This window comes from Apteryx rowi, unplaced genomic scaffold, assembly GCF_003343035.1.
Source record: "Apteryx rowi isolate R43461 unplaced genomic scaffold, aptRow1 scaffold_457, whole genome shotgun sequence".
NCBI classification, from domain to species: Eukaryota; Metazoa; Chordata; class Aves; order Apterygiformes; family Apterygidae; genus Apteryx; species Apteryx rowi.
This window is the reverse complement of record NW_020450713.1, coordinates 56,914-80,284: the sequence shown is the minus strand read 5'-3', so window position 1 is coordinate 80,284 and position 23,371 is coordinate 56,914. Positions and strand designations below refer to the sequence as shown.

The 23,371-nt window shown below is 37.2% G+C and overlaps 1 protein-coding gene across 1 annotated transcript in view; it reads right to left on the bottom strand.

Annotated features, from left to right (window-relative positions):
- The window catches only part of ATP8A1 (ATPase phospholipid transporting 8A1), a 113,997-nt gene that overhangs the window by 46,472 nt on the left and 44,154 nt on the right, over nucleotides 1–23,371 (bottom strand). Inside the window, exons 22-27 of the mRNA XM_026077534.1 lie at nucleotides 20,878–21,017; nucleotides 18,846–18,984; nucleotides 14,122–14,186; nucleotides 8,730–8,902; nucleotides 961–1,144; nucleotides 750–860 (exon numbers count right to left, since the gene is read on the bottom strand). Of these exons, the coding sequence (XP_025933319.1) occupies nucleotides 750–860; nucleotides 961–1,144; nucleotides 8,730–8,902; nucleotides 14,122–14,186; nucleotides 18,846–18,984; nucleotides 20,878–21,017 (812 nt within the window). The remainder of the gene's footprint in view (nucleotides 1–749; nucleotides 861–960; nucleotides 1,145–8,729; nucleotides 8,903–14,121; nucleotides 14,187–18,845; nucleotides 18,985–20,877; nucleotides 21,018–23,371) is intronic.

Sequence of the window (23,371 nt, the reverse complement as noted above, 5' to 3'; positions counted from 1 at the left end):
TTAAAAAATGTATTAAAAAGTATGTTAAAAACGGTATGGATGCAAAGTGGTCACAAAGGTCATAAATATTACAGTTATATACATACTGTCTTAACTGTACCTACCAGTAAACATACATTTATTACAACACAGTCCCCTCATACAACTGTATTTTTCACAAGACCTCAGTCTCATTAAAATCCCATATGAGAAAACTAGGTCAGCTACTTTTAGAAAAATATCCCTGTTCACAAATTAGAGTGTAGAAGAGACATGGATTCCACATTAAAATGTTAAAGGTGTAGTGCAACAGTGTAATTAAGCATGTATATAAAAAACACTAAGCACTCTTCTGAACAGCAACAGCCTACACATGCAGTTCAGCAGTGGTCTGAAAAGGGCAATCAGTTTGCAAACTGGACAGTTGAGGACCCCAGTTCAACAAACAGCTTAATCACATACATGTCTTGGCAAATTTAAGGCTCCTTATAACTGCATTCCTTAGGTACTATAATATGTTACAGATAAATATTTTTAATAAGTTAGCAGTATGATGCAATACAAATATTCAGTACTAATGTAATACTAATATTCAGTAGGTATTTGTATGAGAACAAAAGTAACAAAATCAGACTATAATATTAATCAGTTTACTATAAAGCAAGATTCAGTCCAGTAAGTGTTCACTGGCAGTTTAATGCTTTGTAAAGATCACATATATTAATCAAAACCTCAAAATAATGCTTAAAACTTTGAAAAAGTAAAATTACCTCAATAATATACAGGACTATATTCTTGTAGAAACAGTATAAGATGCATTTAGCTACTCTGTTATAGTTCCAGGCACCATGAACCAACAACAAGTTCTTCAAATACTTGAACTGCAAACAGTGAAAAAGCACATACTTAGAACATGCATTCATTGATATTAATCTGATTTTAAATTACTTTACTGTAATGATTTATAGTGTAGTAACTTACCTGAGCAATTGAGTAATCTGAAGAATTAGCAGCCTGTAGACCTTCATTTCCACTAATACCAACACCAACATGTGCTGTTTGTATCATACTAACATCATTTGCTCCATCACCAATTGCTAGAGTTACTACCTTAACTTGTTTTTTAACCATTTCTACAACTTCAGATTTTTGAAGTGGAGATACCCTAAGGGGTAAAAGAAAGCAAAAGGTTTAATACAGGAATTTCAAATGAATGTACTTTTAAAACATACTTTGTTCTGTTACAAGGTAATAAAAATAGGCCAGTTAACATCCCAGTCAGTGACAGCTTCTTGCTATTGCCATTTAGGWTATATGATAAAAAGCACATTTTATAGCAAGATTAATGCAAACATTGAATTTAAGTAAGATGTGAATAGGATGGGAGACACATAGGTCAAACATCATCCACCTACGCAGGCCTGCTGTGATCTTGTAATAGGCCCCTAAAATGGAACAATGGAAGAAAATCCAAGCAGCACCACTATCAGTATTACCTTAGAACAGTTGCACATTTTTGCATATTTTGCTTTTATGCTGTTTATTTTCCTGTTTAAATATATATTTTATAAACAAACAACAAGATATTTAAACCATAGATGTCAAACCAAATAGGAACAAATAAAAAGTATGAAACACCAGTAAATTATCACAGACTAAGTCTACACTGCTAAATAAAAGAAGCAGCTTTGAACAGTGAACCCTGATCAACTACTCTGCTTAATTGCTGGCTTGCTCCCTGGTTCTTTCCAGGACTGCTCCAACTATCTCTTATTCAGAAAATGCCTGGCTACAGTTGAGGGGAGAAATTATTCTAGGAATGACTCCCCAAAGCTGTATCGATGAGATTATGATTTTGGCTCCATCTATCATCCTGTATGTCACACATGTACCTTACATTTCATGTTGCAAAAGTTTTACTCAGCAGGCTGCAACTTAGTTCTTGTAGTATTTGAGACACCTTAACTGCAAAGATTATAGAGAAATTATGTGCTAGGACTGATGTGTTCTAGAGGGTAGGGAAGGGAAAGAGCAAATCCTAAGCAGTGGGACCATTCAGTCTTGTGTTCCTGGCATTGGAGTCACTTTCCCCCCCCGCCCCACCTTGTTTAGTTGTACAGGTAGAAATAAAGAGAAATGCAGAAAATCTGTGCAAGTTTATTTCTCCCCCCTGCTACTGTTCAGTGCCCCCCACAGAGCAATTCTGGTACCAAAGTGTGACTCCCACTGCTTCTAGCTGCATTTACTGTGGAGCTGCTAAGGTGCATCTGGTGAAGGCCAGATCTTATTTTCTAGCACTTCCACTGCATCAACCAGAAATAGCTAAGAAACAAATGGTTTAATGCCATATATCCCAGGCTGAACTGTTTTCATCTGCAGCATCAAGAGGCAGAGAAATTTTACTGACTGTTTAAAAAAAATAACAAAAAAGGAAACAGTTGGAAGAAATGGGTAATGGAGGGAAAAGTTAGGTAAGACAATAAGAATGATCATGGTGGGTTAGAGGAAAGATCTGTGGCTTCATATTTAGTTTCTGATGTCACTCAGGAGCAAATAGTTATGGTATGAGTACTAAAAAAAAAAAAAGAAAGAAAGAAAGAAAGAAAGAAAAAAAAAAAGAAATCATCCTTTCCACATCTGTCTTTCCAGCTTTCCAGATAAACTGTTCTAGCTCCCTTCATGTAACAGCTAAACATGGGAAAGATGTAGAACTTGCCACTGGATACAGACTGACACCAAAAATTGGGGAAAAAATACATATTTCTAACTAATTTTCTACAAATATTCTACATGCACAGTTATGGCAACAGCCCCTCTGGCACTGTTGCCTTCTGTAATTTCTGTAACTTTGCAACTGGGGCTGTGTGAGACTTTCCCAGTGGTGTCAAAGTGCAGTGCTTAGGGTTATAAAGGGATGCTCATACCCCGACTTAGTTCTTTCAGGTTAAAAAAAGAACTTCAAGATAAAATACAAGGTTTGGGTAACAAACTTACAAAGGAAAAGCACAAAAGAAAGTTAGTTCTGAATAATATTTTTTCCTGAACATCCTCTGTATATTGATACTGATTAAGATACTGACAAGTAATATGGTCTGTGTAGTTCACGGGTTGAGTTCTCACCTGAATGGAGAATGCAGAAGGGCACTCACGTGCTCAGTAACAAGAAGCAGCATTACCATCAGATACCAAAAATTCAGCACTATTACAGCATCCATGCAGTCATAGAGATTTTCACAGAAGATCCTGTAAGCTCAAGGCCCCAAAGGCACCATTCTCATGAGTATGTGAATACTGAGAGGCCTCAGGATACTTGAAAATATTATACCATTATAATTGTTAATAAGATTCCTGAAGGGCAAGTTCTTTCTAGTTTGAAGAACTCTAGCTAAAAGAATTCTAGCAAAGCTGGTAAGTTAATGTAGCAAAATCACTGCCCTATTTATATTAATTTATAGGATCAGAAACCAGTGCTCATGAGAACAATAATAAAAAGAAACCACCTAGAAAAGAAACAAAATCTTTCCAACTATACATATTAGTCAAACTATTAGTCAATACAAACTCCTGGTGTAATAAGACACTCCTGTCTCCCCACTGAACACTGGCATTACAGCCAAGGCTAAAGGATCTGCTTCTCTTGACACTGGCCAGTCAGACAAGTTAAAATTCATTGCTCTTTATAGGAACCCAACTGTTGATTCATAATTCGGTTTTCTATAGGAAAAGTTTTCTCTCCAACTTGATGTATAAACTTTCTCATCACAATTCTTCCCCTCCCCCTACAAAAACAGAACAAAACCCACACCTCTTTCAAAATAAAAAATGAAAAGAAGTTAAATTCTCCACATATTACAACTAAGTTTTATTGGTTAAAGAACAGTGATGCACCAATTACCTTTCTTCATTAAGCACTGCTTGGCCTTCACTTTCTAGCCATCTGTAACCTCTAGCGTAACTACCAGTAAATACAACAAGCAATTACATGACTGGCCGAAGCTAATGGCGATGYGAGCTACCTTCCATTCTGTTTGTATGAAAAAGCAACTAGGTGACACTTTATTTACTGAGAGATAGCACAACAAAATCCAGTGTTCACAGGACAGACAAGCTATAAACTTAAAGAAAAAAAAAAGGAAAGCAAAATTTTCCTTAGAACTGACACTGAGGCTGATGACTGATTTCATGTTTTTATTGAAAAAATAAAAGCAAAAGAGAGTAGTGAAAAAGTTCAGAAAAAAAGCCCATGAAACCACTGACATCACACTGCTGTTATTATCCATCTTCTATTTCTTTTATTAACAAATCCAAGTTACAAAGATCTGAGAAAAGCTAAATACTGAGGGCAAAAGGAGAAACAGTCTTTGAGAAAATTTCCTGAAAATGGTCTTTAGAAAATTCTAATTTCTGCAAACCCACAAAAGTTTTCTATGACAGGAAAACACTTTCCCACTAAAATAGAGGCTATTTAATTTTTAGCAGTCGAAGGATAATCATGATCACTCTGAAATACACCACACCTATCAGTTTATGCTGTTAGTCCATAACGCCAAGATTTAGGCTGTCACGGAAGAAATAATGAAGCAACAGTATGAAGCACATAGCTCATTTAAAAAAGAAAAAAAGAAAAGCTTTGCCATTTTTCCTCTAGCAAATGCCAGTATTTTTCATTTTATCTACCTTATAAAGTTACAGAGAAAAAAAATATGTGCAATAAATAGATAAAGCCGAAACACTGGATAGGTTACTGAGTTTCCAGTAAAGGGGTATACTAATGGTGGCTGCCTCTTTTTCCTAGACTGTGGTGATTAACAGTGAGACAGTGTTGCTAAGCAAAACTGAGTGCCTGGCATCTACACGTCTTTCCTCATATAGCATCTTCTAATTCCCACTGGGAAACATCCTTGCAACTCTAATCTAGTCTTCCAACCCTCCTCTCCATGTGCTAAGGACACCTTCTCACAATTCACCTGAGGGTAATGCCTGATCTGCTGAAAAAATCCCCCAGTGCCTATCCTGTGCCAATTAAGTCAAACTTCTTAAACTTCAAGTGCAATCAATCAAAAGGAGGTTTGATAAAGTCTAACTGCATGGTCTTCCAAAAGCAAAACAGAAAGGAGTGAAAAATAATACAGACTTTGGATTGCAGGTTGCTGTCTAGATACTTTTTTCAGCAGCTTGTGCAACACATCTTTAGACTTTTGAAAAAGGTAATGTACAATTTTTTGCAGAAATTGGGATGACAGCTCCTAGGCAAAGCCCTTCAAAAGAATTTCCATGGTCCAAGTATATCAAGAAGTGTTTCTATGATCAAAAGATTATATATGTTATATATCTTATTTGAACACTGTTTGATGATATCAAGACTAGCTACAGCCAGCTTCTACAGAAGATTCCTGACCTGAAAACTGAAATAATTTGAAAATGTTACAAATGCATAACTAAAATTCTGAGATTATTATTACTAAAAACAAGATGTAAAAATATTATTTTTCTTCATCGTCTAAACCTTGTGAGATACCATCTGTCTTTTACAACACTACTCAACAAGTACCTTACAAGAGAAACTGATTGTTTTCTTATTTTTGCTTCAATACTAAAAAAAACAATTCATCATGGTATGCAGATCTACCCTAAATTATCCCCTTCAAAAATGCTGTTTTCCTCTGACATGGTAAGATTTTTATAATTATACTGATGAGGCACTTCCTGTGTCTATCTGGTAATGAAAAAAGGGGAAGTTAAAGCTGATTTTTAAATCTACTTATTTTTATCTATTTAACTTTCAAGGAACAGTGGGTTATTTCCCTTTTGGACCATGTTGTTGGAAGAYGACACTTACTTTCATTGCCACACGAAAAGCCACATGAAAGCAAAGTGTGTACTGGATACCTTCAAATTCACAGTGAAAGCTGTAAAAAGTACCTTCTGTTCAATTTATTCACTCTAAGCTGTACATTTTTACTACAGAATCATCAGTTTAACATTCTTTTTACACATATTCCTTGGAAGCCAATACAGGGTTGGAATTCAGCTAGTCTAAGTCTTTAAGCCAAACATCTGCTTGGAATTAACAGCATATGCAGATTTTTGAAGTAAAATGTCTACTGAATGTTTGTCAGCTTCATCTGTGTTATGGCTACTCTTAGGAGGAGTTCACTGGTAACAAATGSTGCTGAACAAGTGAATACAGTCTGAAAGCATCAAAGAAAATGATGTAATTTATACTTTTAAAACCAAGGAGTGCTTCAAGTGTTTACTGCCTTTATATGGATAGAAGAGGCCTGTATTTTGATTTACTCAAGAGGATAATGTTTTTAGGCGGATAAGTGATTTACATTATTAACTAAAATTTCATTTCTGTGTTTGTGACCAGGAAAAAAGATTTTAAAAATTATTTTAAAAATGATAATATTTAAAGATGGAGCATTAACAGAAAAAAACACTTTGGTATAATTTTGGCTTTTGAAAAGCAAGTGACACTTCTCAAAAAACCCGCACGTACTAACACAGTGAGTGCTACAAGCAAATGTTTTAGTTTTAAACCTGCAGCCAATTTTTAAAATAGTCAGAGCATATACCTAGATATTTATTGAAACTGGCTGACCTAAATATATTATGGAAATGTAGAAATGGCAGAGAGAATGCTACTAGAACAGAAACCCTAATTTTGTACTTTTTGTTGCTTAATCACAGGAAAGCAACCAATAAAGAACAGCTATTTGTATAGGATATCCTAAAATGGCTTTAGTTTAATAGAAACTGCAACACTGTTTCTTTATACAGCATGAAATGTAGCTGTAAGTCAAGAAAACAGAGGAGAGAAGCAGAGCTTTGAAACAGCAGTTATCTACAGCTTGTTACTCACTACACTGAGCAAAACTGGAACTAGTAGCATGTGCACAAAGCTCCTACTTGCCTGTGTGACTGTCATAAGGACTGTCGTCGTAATATGGAAGTGATTAGAAAGATGTTTATTCATCACACAAGTGCTAAAGAAAGATCTTAGCTTGAAAGAGACTTTCATGCTGGAGCATGGCCACAAAGCTAAACCTTAAAAATCAAAAACAAAAACTGTTTCCCCTCCTTTTGCAAGACAGAAAAATTTCCATTTTAACACACAGATCCATTTTGAACATACTAATTCTTCAGAAGGATCTGTTTTTAGCTTAGTGAAACATTATTAAACTCTATACCTGAACATGAGAACTTTTTTTTTTTTTAAATGAAAAGCAGACAGTCTATTTAAATGTATTTTCAACAGTTCCCACACTTGCATGCACTGTGCCTCTACCTTCAGATACCAAGGTAATGGGCAAAAAGATATTTATGTAATTTATTAAAGCAAGATTTAAATTTGGTGAGAAATGATGCTGAATTCTCTGAATTACTTTATTCTTGTACAAGATCCAGGCTGACTTTCCTTTTCAAAGATTCTTCTTCTAAAGCAATTATAATCAGACTATGCAAAGAAAAGTGGAATTAGATGTAACCTGAGAAGACAAACACCCCTAAATCCTTCAGTACTACGTTAACTGTGAGAACTTGAGTCTGTGACATTATTTAATGTTGATAAACAGCAAGCTCTAGAATAGAGTTTGAATGTCTTGTTTCTGAGTTTATTATTCCAGGTCTAATACAGGAAACAACTTTGTCTATACTAATAGAAAGGTCAAAATAGTGAAAATAACCTGAGAACATTAATTGGATATCCTTGCAATAGTCCCCCTAGCAACTGATGAAAATAATAGTTATTTCCACAGTTCTGGAATTTTTGATTGCTTTTCTAACAAGGGTGTTTTACCCGAGTTGCCAATGATCTGATAAAGAAGAGTCCTTGCTTTTGCTTTTTGACAAATCAATCACTTGGGTTCAGCCACTTGTTTAAACATCAGCAGGAGCAGTTCTTGTTTATCTAGCTAATAGTTGTCCAACTCCCTTTTCTTTCAATCATTCAAATGTAGAGGTGATGTACTGCACAGGATGTGTTTGCTGTTTCTATGTTTAGAGCCACACAGAAGGCGCAAAGAAGGCCCCAAACCACAGAAGCTATCACTTTTACAGTAATGATGCATTCCTTCCTTAAAATAAATCTAGAAATGTTAAAAGACTAGCCAAACTGCTTTCATACTTTGCATATTTGGAGAATGCATATATTTATTTTTCTTTGACCTGGGAAAAGTTCCCTTGCTACAGCTCTAATAGTTGACATTTACAGTAAGGGATTTAAGGTCTGATTGTTTTGTAAGAACCCCAAAACAATAAAGAATAAATAAAAAAGGTGTTTCCATCAACTTCAGGAAAAAAGCATCACTCAGAGCCACATCTTTTACGTTTTTTGTATACTACCTATGCAGTGTAATCAATGCTTTACAGAGAAGGCACAGATATAAATTCTTGCCTGCGGAGGGAGCTCTGCAAAAGAATCTAGATGTGCCAAAGCCTGCAGGTAACTGTAATGTCAATTTAAGGTTAATATCAATGTCTGAGACTATCCTTGATAGACAACAACTTATTTTTCTGGGTATATGCAACCTGAATGACTTTGACAGGTACACACCTGTTTCATCCTTCACTACAGAAATATTTTGCTTGAATGATTATATTTCAGAATTTTAACTACTAAACCTTTTTATATTTCATGGTGGAAAACATGTGCGCATATACGTATTTGCCTACTCTGAAATGGAAAATATTTCTTAGTTTTCTGATATCATTAAAAAAACTGTAGAGAAAAAAGACGTAAATCTTACCTGCAACAAATAACAGCTTTACATGACAAAGCCAAATCCAGGAAATACTGTCTCACTCCAAATGTCAAAGCATACTTCAGGGATTTACCATCAATGATAAGAGCAAAATCATTTTCCTTCCTTAAAGCATCACCAAGAGTACTGCAATGATGGCTAAGCGTCTCTCTTGTTCCCTATTGCACATAAAATTGTAAGAGTTGATTATTTTTAATTCCTACTATTCCTACTTTTAAATCCAAAAATATTTTCAGTGTGATTAGAAACATCTGTGCTCACCTTTTAAGGAAATTACCTTTTGATTATGCTATCAGATCTATCAAATATATCATACCAAATAATAATAATAACATAAAAAGTATTTGCAATAGATGTGCTATTAGAAACCACAGTGGAGAATGCACCCAGTATGGCTCTAACACTCTGCCCAAAAAAATGTTCAGTTGTGGTGGAACTTTTAACGCTCTCTGAATGGCAACAATAGATGCATAAATGACTGCTAACAGACATTACTAAAGTATGTTTTTTACGTACCTATCCAATGGAAAATTCACATATATAGATACCTGAAGAAATATTTTTTATTCACTGTTATACAAAATAGATATAAACTTTTAGAAAAAAGTAAAAGAAACTTCAAAGATAATTCACAATATAAGTAGATGCATTACAACTGATAATTCTAACCATCATATTAAAATTATACTTTAAGATAAGCCAACATTAACAACATGTTATACAAAAGACCGTATTTCATATTTTTTCAGCTGCTACGGAAAGTTTGAATCACACCTGCACAAATTGCTATTCTGTGATCCAGTACTAAGAGCTTTTGATTATATTCAGTGGACAATACCTTCACTTGTATTTATGCAGCAGGATTTATTAACCAGCTTTGGAGAGGTCACTAATATCTAGTTAGTTACAGCAAAGTTCTACCATACAATGTCATGAAGAAGAAAAAACAAATAACTGCTTATATTTCTTTTTCTCTAAATGGCCTTTACAGAGCTATGACTATCGTTCTGCTGTTTTTTCCTTCACAGACTAGAAGTAAAAAGGGTTTGGGAGGAGAAAGGAAGATGAAAACAAACTTTTGCTTGTATAAAACTCAATTTCAGACACAGTCATATTCTATGATAATAATATTCCTACATTTTTCTATGATCTTAACAACTGAACAATTATTTTAGCAGGGGCATGCTACTTCAGTGATGTCAGGCAGATCTAAATGAAATCGAGTGTATCCATCTAAAAGAAAATACTAAGCAGATTTAAGTACAAATCTTAAACACTCTAAAATGAAATTAATGAGAATGCTTTGCCTCCCCCACTCAACTTCCTCTCCCCATTCACTATTCCCTGTTTTTTGCCTGCTTTGCTTTCACTAATCTAAAATTGATTGCTTTTTCTAAACTGARATTAGGCTCTTGGGGTATTCTGCACTTCAGAGGTTTCCTATCCTTCTCTGAAGGTGCTGCAATGGAAAGGAGGTGCCACTTTGTTTAAAATTACATGTTAAAAAAGTCTTAAAAATCACAGTAACCTCCATAACTATTTTCCAGAATATTATTCCAGAATATATTTCTTTGAATAACAAATATTGCAATRTAAAAGAAAGTATGAATTTTTCTCATCTCCATGAACTACTTAGCTTATGACAGAACTTAAACAATACAAGAGCCTGAAACTTCATATTCCTCTCATCTTCTGTTGCTTCTTCTCATACATGTAGTATGAACTCTCCTGCTTAAATTGCCCTTAATTTTTTTAATCACAAACAGACATGCCCTCAGGTAGCTCCAAGCATGCCATATATGAAAACAAACAAATAAAAATCCAAAACAAAACAAAACTCTTACCCTAACTGTGAAGCTATTACATTTAAAATTCCATTATGGGCTTAAATAGAGCTCTATGCTGAAATCCACTGTCTTAAATTAAAAGCAGTATCAAAGTGTTTCTTATTTACTTCTATACCATTTCCATGAAATACTTCTCAGTGAAATTGAATGATGATCAATTCAAACTACTTTTCAATTTTCAGATTAAACATTTTTGAGTTCACAGTTAAAACAATAAAGCTTTGTTCTCATGATTTCCTTCCACGATAGCAAAACTATACTGAAATTTTATCAATTCATTAAGTCAATACAAAGGCAAAAATCAAATGCAGTGTACTTTTATATAAGACCTTCAAAAACAAAACGTGCTTTTGTTAACAAGACAGACATTCCTTGAAGAAGAATCTCAAAATAAATAATGTTGCAAAAATGGATATATCTAAATGTTTTGTGGAACTGATTCCAATTCTCTCTCATCTAAGACATGCTTATTTGGGGAGGAGGGATATTTTTAATTCCACAAATACAGGTATTATCTTACAAAAAGATGATCTCTTATTTCAGTGTATTTTTTGTAAACTCAATTCACTGAGCTGGGATATAGCTTAAACAGGTATTTTATTGATTCTGTCTAATTTCCTGTGTTGTGCATGCTAAGGTGATAATAAATTCAGGAGGCATGTATTTTGTTAAATCTGTTTTACATGTCTTAGGAAAGACTATCTGTCCCTGAAGGATCCAGATTGTGCTGGCTGATGTTCAAAAGGAGCCATGGTATGCAATAGGCATTGTACTACTGTTATAACAGCAAGGGCAAGAGGAATCCACTGCTGTTACTCTTTATTCAGGACTACTAGGAATATGCTGACCAAGAGAAGCCAGCCCTCTGAACTCTTACAAACCAAAACCTTCATATAGTCCAACAATATCCATATCTTGCAGAGCCAAGGGGGAGAGAAATGCCACAGCATACATTAACGCGCTCTAAAGTCTTAGATACACAGGTGCCCCTACACCGTAGGACAGGGAAGTCCTGTGCACTCAAGGAGTCCTACAACATGGTAGCATTTTTCTTCAGCACTCCCTGGCTGCTCGATTCCTCCCATACTGAGGGAATTGGGTTGTCCAGCAGTCCCATGGGAGCACAGTTCCACTGCAAGGCAGGGGACAGAGCCCCAGTATGAGAGCTGAGCTCAAGAGCCAGAGTTTTGGCCATATATCTTAATAGATAATATTCCAAGTAATTATCATGGCCTTTTGCCAGATCTCTTAGGTAAGCACAAGGAAAAGAAATTTCAACTGCACTGACTCAAAGTCCTTCAATCACAGCAGCCCACTTCTCTTTCACCATTTCCTAAAGACCTGCTCAGGCCTGCCCCCTCCCCACTAACCCCCTGAATTTTCAAGGCCAGTGTTGACAAGTCACACTAAAAATAATCATCTGATTCCAACCACACCAGCAAGTAAAATCCACAGGCAGAAGAGAAGGTGAACATTAAACAATGACACATACACCACCAAATGAGACAGAAAACTTTCAAGGGAGATTCTTGTTAAAAATGGCGGTACAGAACCTTTTTTTTTCTTTTTAAAACTGCCTCTAGTTCTCAAACAATTTGATTAACACAATTTTCTACTGATAAAATATGATTTATGTTATCAACATAGGTTTGCAACTGACCGATTTGTACATGCAAATTCAACTGCCATATCAAAACTGCTTCCCCATGTACTTCAAATGTACTTTGTGCATGTGGGGAAAGGAGCTCTCGATCTCTATGCAACCTAAACACTTCAGTTTGAAATACGGACTATGGTATGAATATCATASTTGATATTTTTTATGTTTAAAATAAACTGTACCTACATACAATTACTTTTTAAAGTATATTGCTTAATATATACTTAATCAACTTCTAAACTGTCATATTAGAAAATGGTTAATATGCAGTGCCTGTTTACTCAGTTTTATATTGGACTCGTTTTAGTAGTTAAATAAAACTACTTCAGTTTATTTCATTACATATAAAGAAGCATACAAAGTTGTCAATCTTTTGCACTTTAAATCCATTGATTAAGTATGCAGTAGTTCTGAAATCCAGTCAGTGCAACTAACCTAAATACAGGCTAGTAGGTCGCACTCCTCTTGCACCTGTTAATTTTTACTCAGAGACTGGTTGAGTGAAAAAGTCAAAAGCAAAATGAAAGGCATGAACCAAAAACCTTTCGTGTTTTTTCACAATGTTCACTTAATCTTTCTTAAGCTATCCAATGAACTAAACAGAAAAGAAAATTGTCTCTCTTCATTAATATCACAGGCTACTTGTGTCAAAAGCTGGCTTAGTATTTCAGCAAACTCTGGTTCCAGACATTGATTAATGTCTTCTGCTTATTTTGTGTTGGGATTTTATTTAAATTTTTTTATCAACAAAATATATTGCTTAAAATAATTTATATTTAAAATATATTAATCGTGACTAAGTTCACACACTGATGTTGAAAATGCGTCATTCTAAGTGGGTCAAAAAACATTTAAATAAAGTACTTATTTTGAAAAATATTTTTAATTCATGTTGCATCCTCCTACCCTTACATACTGCCATTGAATTCTTCAGTTAAGCTGCTCCCTTCTTGCTGATTCTTTTACTTTTTATTTACCTTTTTTTTTTCCCTTCCTTTCCCTAAACCCAATCTTGAGCAACCTGAACATAATATAATCTTAGCTTCAGGGTTTTCTACAGAAGCGTGCTGTACAGGAAATAATCCTGCTGCTGGAGAAATACTTCCGTTTTTAAGTCCATTTAAGGCTCCTTTAGAGGGTGGTAACAGGAATTATGTTTTTCCCTTCATGGAATTTTACGTGTAATTTTGCATTTCTGCATTTGCTCATTGCAAATTTACGCATTTGGTTATTTGCTCATTGCATTTGCTTATCTAAAAAACTTTTTCTCTACAAAGCACTGTAGATTGGTAGTTTCAAGCTTTATTTGTAGGTCAATATCCTGCTTACAATTTGAGTTGTTTAACCACACAATAACAAATAACTTTTGGCAGATACTAAGAATTCTCTAAGAAACAGCATTAGAAGGAACTTTGGATTAGTTTGGATACTGGCTAATACTACTAGAAGCATGTGGAGTTGCTGGCTCTTTGCCTGCATAGAAGATGGCACTACTACTAATTCCTACTATTTGGAATTTGTTTGATTATCATTATGAAGTTCATTTGTGTAGTAGCTACATTGTGGTTTTGGAAGACTGTTTCTCCTCATTCAGCAACATTTTGTCACAAAGACGATACAATCTTCCAAACGCACAATACTAAAACTAAGTGATAAGATAAAAAGGAAGGGAAAAATCAGTGGTTTTAGCAGAATTTTATGTGTTTGTCCAGATAAGTGATGCTCCATATAAACAGATGCTAAAAGTTCTTTTTCTACCTTCCCCTCCCCTCTTCTAGATACCTTGGTATTTTAAGTAGTTAAATAACACAATGTTTCATTTTGGCTTAAAATCACTACTTATATTGAAAACTTTGCAGGTTTTACTTACATCAAGAGAGCCTTCATTTATAACAATTAGTCCCATGTTCTTTCTCAAAAGTTTACAGGAGTGACCTGTTAAAAATATTTTTGCTTTCAAAATCTGCTCGACAAAATCCTTTACAATGTAACAAAGCATTTTTTCTGCAAGGGAACTATGGACAACATTAAAAACAAACTGCTCCAACTGAAATCAATGGTTAAAAAAATTATTATATACCATCCTATTAGAAGTTAGATATACGGTATAAGTCAGGATAGTCAGAATTTTCCTTGCTGAAATTTGCAACTATTGTCTCTCATCCTGCTGAGCACCTCTGAATAAAGTGCATCTTCTCCATAAATCCCTTTCAGGTAGCTGAAGACAGCAAATAGATTTCCCTTAGCCTTGCAAATTTTTGGAATGCAAACTGTGTTTCATACAAATAATTGCATATAAAAATACTCTCATCTTCTCTGTTATCCTTTGAAGCTTTAAACAGAGCATATGTATTAGGTTATGTGATAAAAAGCTCATCTGCACACACGCAAAGGAGAACAGAGACATAATGGCAGATGGGGAAACCTGAATAACACCTTGCCTGGCTACTCCCAGGCCCATCACAGGAGAGTGGTTGGCCCATCAAGGGCTCATCTCCCCAAGCACAGAAGAGTGCAGAGGTATGGTGGCAGGCGGGGGAACCCAAATTAAACTACTCAGAGGGACGGACACCCTGTCTGGCTTCTGCCGGGGCTGTCCCAGGAGAGCATCAGCCCCATTGCCCAGGTATGAAGTCCAGTGAGGCGAGTCAAATGGAGCAGCTGTCCAGAGCACCTTACAGACTAAGTGGGGGTCACTGCCTAGGGGTATGGGACACCTTGTGGGATGCAGGGGAAGAGCGTTTCGGGATTGCGCAAGGCTTATCATGGAATGTTTAGAGGAGGAACAAACATAGGAAAACATAGAAATAAAGGGCTGAAAAGGATTAGGGCTGGTCTGTATGCTTGTTTGGCTATGTCCTGCACCTGATCAGTGCAGCCTGTCCTATCTGCTTGTTAAATTCCTTTTTCTAACTATTCTCCTGGGTGAGGGGGTCTCTATTCTGTATGTGTGTGTGTATGTCTGAGTGCTAGCAACTGAAGTCAGACCACAGGTCAGAGGGCCCAAGTGTCTGGTGTACCAGCAACTGGAGCAAGCGAGGTATGTGAATGAGTATGGTGTTATCACTAGCAAGCAAAGGAGGCAGGAGACCTGCATGGATGAGCAAGGAGCTCCTGGCAAAACTCAACCAGAAGAAGGAAGTATACAGAAAGTGGAAAGGGGGACAGGCCACTTGGGAGGAATACAGGAACGTTGTCAGAGTATGCAAGGATGCGACAAGGAAGGCTAAGGCCCGTTTGGAATTAAATCTGGCTAGAGATGTCAAGGACAACAAGAAGGGCTTCTTCAAATACATCAGTAGCAAGAGGAAGACTAGGGAAAATGTGGGCCCTTTGCTGAATGGGGTGGGTGCCCTGGTGACGAAGGATGCAGAGAAGGCAGAGTTGCTGAATGCCGCCTTTGCTTCAGTCTTTACTGCTCAGGCCAGCCCTCAGGAACCCCAGATCCTGGAGGCAAGAGAGAAAGTCTGGAGGAAGGAAGACTTTCCCTTGGTGGAGGAGGAGTGGGTTAGAGATCATTTAAGCAAACTTGACACCCACAAATCCATGGGCCCYGATGGGATGCACCCACGAGTGCTGAGGGAGCTGGCAGATGTTATTGCTAGGCCACTCTCCACCATCTTTGAAAGGTCATGGAGAACAGGAGAGGTGCCTGAAGACTGGAAGAAAGCCAATGTCACCCCAGTCTTCAAAAAGGGCAAGAAGGAGGACCCAGGGAACTACAGGCCAGTCAGCCTCACCTGCATCCCTGCAAAGGTGATGGAGCAGCTCATCCTGGAGGCCATCTCCAAGCATGTGGAGGAAAAGAAGGTGATCAGGAGCAGTCAGCATGGCTTCACCAAGGGGAAATCATGCCTAACCAATCTGCCAGCCTTCTATGATGGAATGACTGGCTGGGTAGATGAGGGGAGAGCAGTGGATGTCATCTACCCAGACTTCAGCAAGGCTTCTGACACTGCCTCCCATAACACCCTCATAGACAAGCTCAGGAAGTGTGGGTTAGATGAGTGGACAGTGAGGTGGATTCAGAACTGGCTGAATGGCAGAGCTCAGAGGGTTGTGATCAGTGGCACAGAGTCTAGTTGGAGGCCTGTAGCTAGTGGTGTCCCCCAGGGGTCAGTACTGGGTCCAGTCTTGTTCAACTTCTTCATCAATGACCTGGATGAAGGSACAGAGTGCACCCTCAGCAAGTTTGCTGACGATACAAAACTGGGAGGAGTGGCGGATACGCCAGAGGGCTGTGCTGCCATTCAGAGAGACCTGGACAGGCTGGAGAGGTGGGCGGAGAGGAACCTCATGAAGTTCAACAAAGGCAAGTGCAGGGTCCTGCACCTGGGGAGGAATAACCCCATGCACCAGGACAGGTTGGGGGTTGACCTGCTGGAAAGCAGCTCTGCTGAGAAGGACCTGGGAGTGCTGGTGGATACCAAGTTAAGCATGAGGCAGCAATGTGTCCTTGTGGCCAAGAAGGCCAATGGTATCCCGGGGTGCATCAGGAAGAGTGTTGCCAGCAGGTCGAGGGAGGTGATCCTCCCCCTCTACTCAGCCCTGGKGAGGCCACATCTGGAGTACTGCATCCAGTTCTGGGCTCCCCAGTGCAAGAGGGATGTGGCACTACTGGAGCAAGTCCAGCGAAGGGCTACAAAGATGATTAGGGGACTGGAGCATCTCTCTTATGAGGAAAGGCTGAGAGAGCTGGGCCTGTTTAGCCTGGAGAAGAGAAGGCTGAGAGGGGATCTTATCAACGTGTACAAGTATCTGAAGGGAGGGTGTCGAGAGGATGGGACCAGACTCTTTTCAGTGGTGCCCAGCGACAGGACGCGAGGCAAGGGGCACAAACTGAAACACAGATGGTTCCATCTGAACATGAGGAAATACTTTTTCWCTGTGAGGGTGACAGAGCACTGGAACAGGTTGCCCAGAGAGGTGGTGGAGTCTCCTTCTCTGGAGATATTCAAAACGTGCCTGGATGCAATCCTGTGCAATGTGCTCTAGGTGASCCTGCTTGAGCAGGGGGGTTGTACTAGATGATCTCCAGAGGTCCCTTCCAACCTCAGCGATTCTGTGATTCTGTGATTCTCTGATCACACTAGCCGGCATGTAGGTTAAGTGCCATGGGAGTCAGGTATGCGAGTGTGTCCTTAAGGGTGAGACCACAGGGAGCTGGCTACTGGACAGACCAGGGGAGACCCAGCCAATTGGACCAGCTTCTGGATGGACTGCGTGTCCAAGGACAGCTACWGGATGGATCCAAAGTATGTGTGGGCAGACGCATGTGTGTGTTGTGTGTGAGGGGGTCTATACCAGCAATTGGAGTGGGGCTGCGGGCCTCGGGAGCTCATACGTCCAGGTGCCAGCAACTGGGGAGACTGGGGATCCAGGGGCCAGGTACTGGGTACACTGAGCGTCTAAGCCCAGCTACTGGGGGATCCACATTGTCCATATGTATGTGTATGTCCCACTGATGGATCTTCCTCCTGATCAGTCAGAAAGGGGAACAGGACGAGGCCATTGGTGCTGTTTGTGTCTGAGTGAGTGCTGAGCATGCCTGTCCGCGTTGATCTGTTCTGGCTGGCTGTGAACATATGTAAATATGCATGGTATATGTGTGTTTGTACGTTTGTCTACTGGGAATACATTCTCAGCCTCGCTACTGGTTGGACCTGAGGGAATGGAGCTGCAGCAGCCTCCCCTCTGTCAGGCTCCTGGACTCGCCTCCTCCAAACAGTATGCTGTATGTTAATGATGCAGCGTGCCTAGACAGCTAAAATATATACTACTACTCCTAATAAACTGAAAATACTGGTATTATATGCATTTCCTCAACCCTGAAGTTACTAACAAAAATAACCTTAGATTAACTGTGTTGTGTGCACAGAGAAATTTCTTTAAGATTGAAAAGTAATAATAATAAAAAGGATCTGTATTACCAAAACAATGTCTCAGGGAACATATTTAGATTAGTGCAGAAGTGTTGATATTCTCTTATGCAAATAATCTTAAATCTTAAACACAGTCTTCATATATTACTATTTAACATACAGATTTATCACTATTTGAATTAGTTAAGTCATGATTCCTTTTTTTTCTGAATAAAAGGAAACCTCTGATTGATGATAAAGATTATAACACTTTAATGTACAATCTGCACATTTTGTTTAGCTTTAGTTGAGATTATGGTCCCTGAATAATGTCTTTCCCAAAAGGAAGAAAAAATGCAAAAAGGAAACTAAGAATACTTACATTTTCTTAACATTATTCCCTCTCACTGCCAAAAAAAACAAACAATGTATTCTTCATGATTTTAGATGCTACAAAAAGCACAAAAAGCACAAATGCCCATTTTTTTTTCCTCCTCTCTAGGGTAACATGAATTTTTCTTGCTGTTACTGTTGTAATGAAGGAAGAATCCACCATTTCCCACTCTCCTGCTACCAGAGACCAAAAAATAAGTTAACATTTAAATTCTGGAATGCCATATAATAGTATTATTTTTACAAGATATCTCTGTGTTCTGACAATAATTTTACTCTAACAAGATCTGCGATTTCTAAACCAGGCAACAAAAATGTAAAATAAATGCAAATATAATACCAATGTTAATGGCAGTCTCTTGCTTGTCCCCAGTAAGTATCCAAATTTTGATGTCTGCTTTCATGAGTGTCTCTATAGTTTCAGGCACTTTGTCTTGTAGTTTATCTTCGATTGCTGTTGCTCCAAGCAGCTGAAGATTCTGTGAACACAGAGTATTCAATACATGAAGGTTTTTAGTTCAAATTCAGTTTTACTCTTTTAGTGCTTTGTTGGTTTTACTTTTTAAGCTTTCCATATTTATCACAAGACTAATGCTCTGGAAATTCATGAATCAGACTTGGTATAAACTAACAAAGATCTTCCAGGCTATTCTCATGAGCTTTCAGTTAAATATCTATTTGGTTTGATAAACCGTACAACATGAACACTACAACTTCACTGAATTATTCACAAGCTCAATAGCTTGTTTGGCAAAAGCTACCTTTTCTTGAGAGGCAACTCTCTGATTTGAAGACTTAAGGAGTGCCTTAGCTATGGCTTCCACCACTTGTAATAACTTCTCTTCTCCTTGTAAAAACTGTCTGTTCTTCTTAAAGACTATAAACTTGATTATGTTTGGTTTTAACTCCCCACACATCAAGTCTACACAGTTTTTCTGAATACAGCCATTTTAATGTTTCATATTTCTATAGCTTTAAAACTAGCTAACTCTCTTAATGCAGCATTACAAACCTAATTGTGTGCAACGCTCCTAGTAGCATGGCCTGCATACTACAAGGCTGAAAAAGTACTAACACTGGTACTAATTTTTGCCAATACAAAAATTTGTATGGCTAGCAGGGTAGCCATGGCATTAACAAAGCTATGTAGTTTTAAAATTGTCTTCTTTCTGTCTGGATAAATTGCACATTTACATAAATTGAAGTCTCAGAAGTGACTGCAGTGTTAAACTCTCACTTTTTTTTTTTTTTGATAAATTAAACACATCAGGTTCTTTCAACTTCCAAATTTAAAGCAGTTTCACCAACGTAATCCCTCTCAGCCTTTGAATTAAGATTAAAAAAAAAAAAAATCAAGCTTCAAACAATACTGGTCTCATGAACTCCTTTTTGCAACCCAAGAGTCACAACAGCCTTTTTAATTGCTGCAGTGAAGGCTAATCACATCCTTTGCTATTCCCACAACAGTGTTGCCAGAAAGTCAAGGGAAGCGATTACTACCCTGCTCTTGGGAGGCTGTATCTAGACACTACCTCCCCTTCTGGGCCTTCAGTTCAAAAGTGACACTGACAAACTGGAGCGATTCCAGCAGAGGGCCACAAGGATGTATAACCATGTGTTAGGAGTAGTTGAGGGAGCTGGCCTAGCTTAACTTGCAGAAAGAAAGGTGACTAAGGAGGAATTCCATTGCTGTTTTCCACTAACTGAAGAGCGCTTGCAGAGAAGTCCTATTCCTCTAAGAGCTGCACAGTGGAAGGACAAGAGACAACAGTCACAAGCYGCAGCAACAGAAATTCTAATTCAGAAAAAGGGAAAAATGAATGGTTGAGCACTGAAGAAAATGATTACAGCAGTTAGAAAATGTCCATCCTTGCAGATACTCAAAACTTGACCAGACTTGGGTCAAGTTTGGGCTGCCTTGGGCAGTCTGGTCCAAATTCAAAGTTAGCCATGCTTTGAGCAAGGGGTTGTGAGTAGATGACCTCCAGAAGTCCTTTCCATCTTTAACTATTCTATGGGTCTATGATCATTATACCTGAAGCAAATGCTTTGCCTGTTTCACACTTTATTCTAGAAAACAGCAACTCTGAAAAATTTTTTTACATTAGTTCAAGCCAAAAATCAATATTTTTTGGCAAGCACTCACTGCAAAAACTTTGTAAAATGAATCTTCTCTTCATTTTTGATCATTGGAACTGTAAGGACTACATGACTCATCTGTCAGTATACTGCTAGAAATTTTTCTGTCTAAGCATTATTTTTCAATAGATTTAAATTTCATRGAATACAAAGAAAGGACATGGATTAAAAACAAACAAACAAACAAAAAACCCAAAACACTCCTCCCCACAAACCCTGAAAACTGTATATACTTTTTCAATTAGTTCATAGCTCTCCTCAAGTTTGAGTGCTCTATTCTGTATAGCTGTTGAAGCACGGTGATAGACATCTAACCATTCTCGATATTCACTTTCTGAAATTTCAGCCACAGCAAAACACAGAGTACGTAAACCTAAGGAGAAAACAGATAGCAAATATGATTCAATATTTGTTAGTCCCTTCCTTAATATACCTGCAATGAGCAACTACTAAAAACTAAATTTATTCTGTATTTTATGTATGCTTATGCCCAATTTTCAAGTTACTGCTTCATGTCCTGAAGCACTTTGTTTGACATATATAAAGTAAAAAATGCAATAAAAATATAAGTTTTTGCAACAGAGTAACTCTGTCAATGTAGGTGAACGTAATACAGGTGACACACTTCAGGGAAAAAAAAATGGAATTTTGTACAAGACTTAAGTCATCTTAAACTGTAAACTATGCAGATATGCAGATGATAAAGTGAAGAATTCAGTGTGTATGGAATATCAGCAAGTGGGTTTTTCAGGGCAATTGCTGTCTTTTTTTTTTTTTTTTTAAATCAGAGCCTAATTATTTTTCTATTCTTAATTTTAAGAAAATTCCTTTCATTCTGATTGGAAAAAAAAATCTTCCAAAAGAAAAATGGAAAACAAAATATCATTCAGTCTGCTTTTTAACAGACTGGAACAACAACACAGAAAATAAATACACTTTCCCTATTCATCCAAGTAGGCATTAACATTCAAGCTTAATAAATGCTTAACTATAAATGCCAGCCATGCTAACCACTTCATTTTTGAACAACACATCAAGAACATGCAGCAAATGCCAAGGACATACTGTACTGCCACATAAAAGGATACACAGCAGAAACTCTGAAACATCATCAGCTGCAATTTAAATTTGATGCAAAAATAAATACCGATTTCTTTAATCGATTCCAGAGAGAGATGGACTTTAAATTTTTTTTAAGACTGAATTTAGTGCTTTTGAAAGGTTAGCAAGTGACTCTTTTGAAGAGTAAATCTTTTTATCTGCTGAGAAGAAAAGTACAGAAAGCACTTGAACAAACTTCTCAACACTAATATATACGTACACTGGTTTTAAAGAAGGGCAGAATTTTTCACTTTTTCACTTTTTCTGTTGATTCATTCAGTCCAGCCTGACTGCTTAGGAAATATGGTATCAGCTATATGACTGATTTAATGAGAATAATAATTAAAAATTGGATTGAAATTCTCATATCAATTCACACAGACTAACAGATATTAATCTATTTTTGCCTCTTCTGCAGCCACATATATAGTCTGTAACCCAAACTAATTTTTGTTTTCTTTGACTGATCCTGGTCAGGCCTTTACAACCTCCCCCAAGAACTGTCCAATCAGCTCAGATAACTAGATTCTGAAGTCCAGAAACATATCTGAGGCTTTATGCTGTTGTGCTATCAGTCAAATTTGTTTGGTTTTAGTTCTGCTTTGAAGTTGCTTCTAGAAGAAATTTAGTATAACTTTGATACTCTAAGATTAATTAAGGCTAACCAAATGTTTCCTGCAGAGATCTTGATATGGAAAAGAAACAAAAGAAAAAGATCTGTGGCTTGCTTCTGCTACCACAGACAGAATCAAGAGACTGAAGGTGTTGACTATGACAATAGCCAAACCGATAAATTTCATGATAAACCAAAAGAGAATAGAGAAGTCACATGGTATAACAAACAGAAAAAGATCTTTGCTGATACAAAAAGATTTGGCCAGACCACAGATCTCAGTTATCAAAAGGTAAGGATCCTACTTTAGAAGGAAAACRCATCTTTTTCCATAAAGGGAAAGTTTGAAAGACAATTTGGGACAACAAGAAAGATCTAGTTTTATTTTAATAAAGTTAAATTTTAAGTGTAAGCTGACTCCTTAAGACACATCAATGATATTTGTAACATCCTAATAACAGTGTGTTAAAAAAACTGAAGAGGTAAAAAATCTGTAGTTTAGGTTCCTGTAACTATTATAATTCTGCTTCCAACTACTCCCTCCATCAGTTACAACATTATGATACTTCACAGTACGACTCTATAATCCTTGCCATGCCCCCTTTCTATTATCTCAGGTAAAGGAAGATCTAAGAACAGTGCTGCAAAAGCTTATAGGACAGCAGAAACCCTTCTAGAGTCTGCTTACCTGCTCATGTCTATACGTGGAATCCACTATTATTAAATAACTTTAACTGCCTGCTTGATAAAGAGATGTATGAATTGTCTTAGTTTCCTAGTCTTTCTAATTCTACTTATTATTTCTACTTCATGAACTCTCATGAGGGGTTCCCCACCTTCAGCAATTGCTTTTTAAGACTGATTGTTAAAATAGCAGAGATATCAAAACACAGCAAATAGAAAACTAGTGCTGACAGTTCCACTTATCATCACCAGTAACAGAGATAATATATTATAAAGCTGCCTTAAAAACACTGTGCTAGCCATCCCAACACCTTTACTTTGTCTGCTTC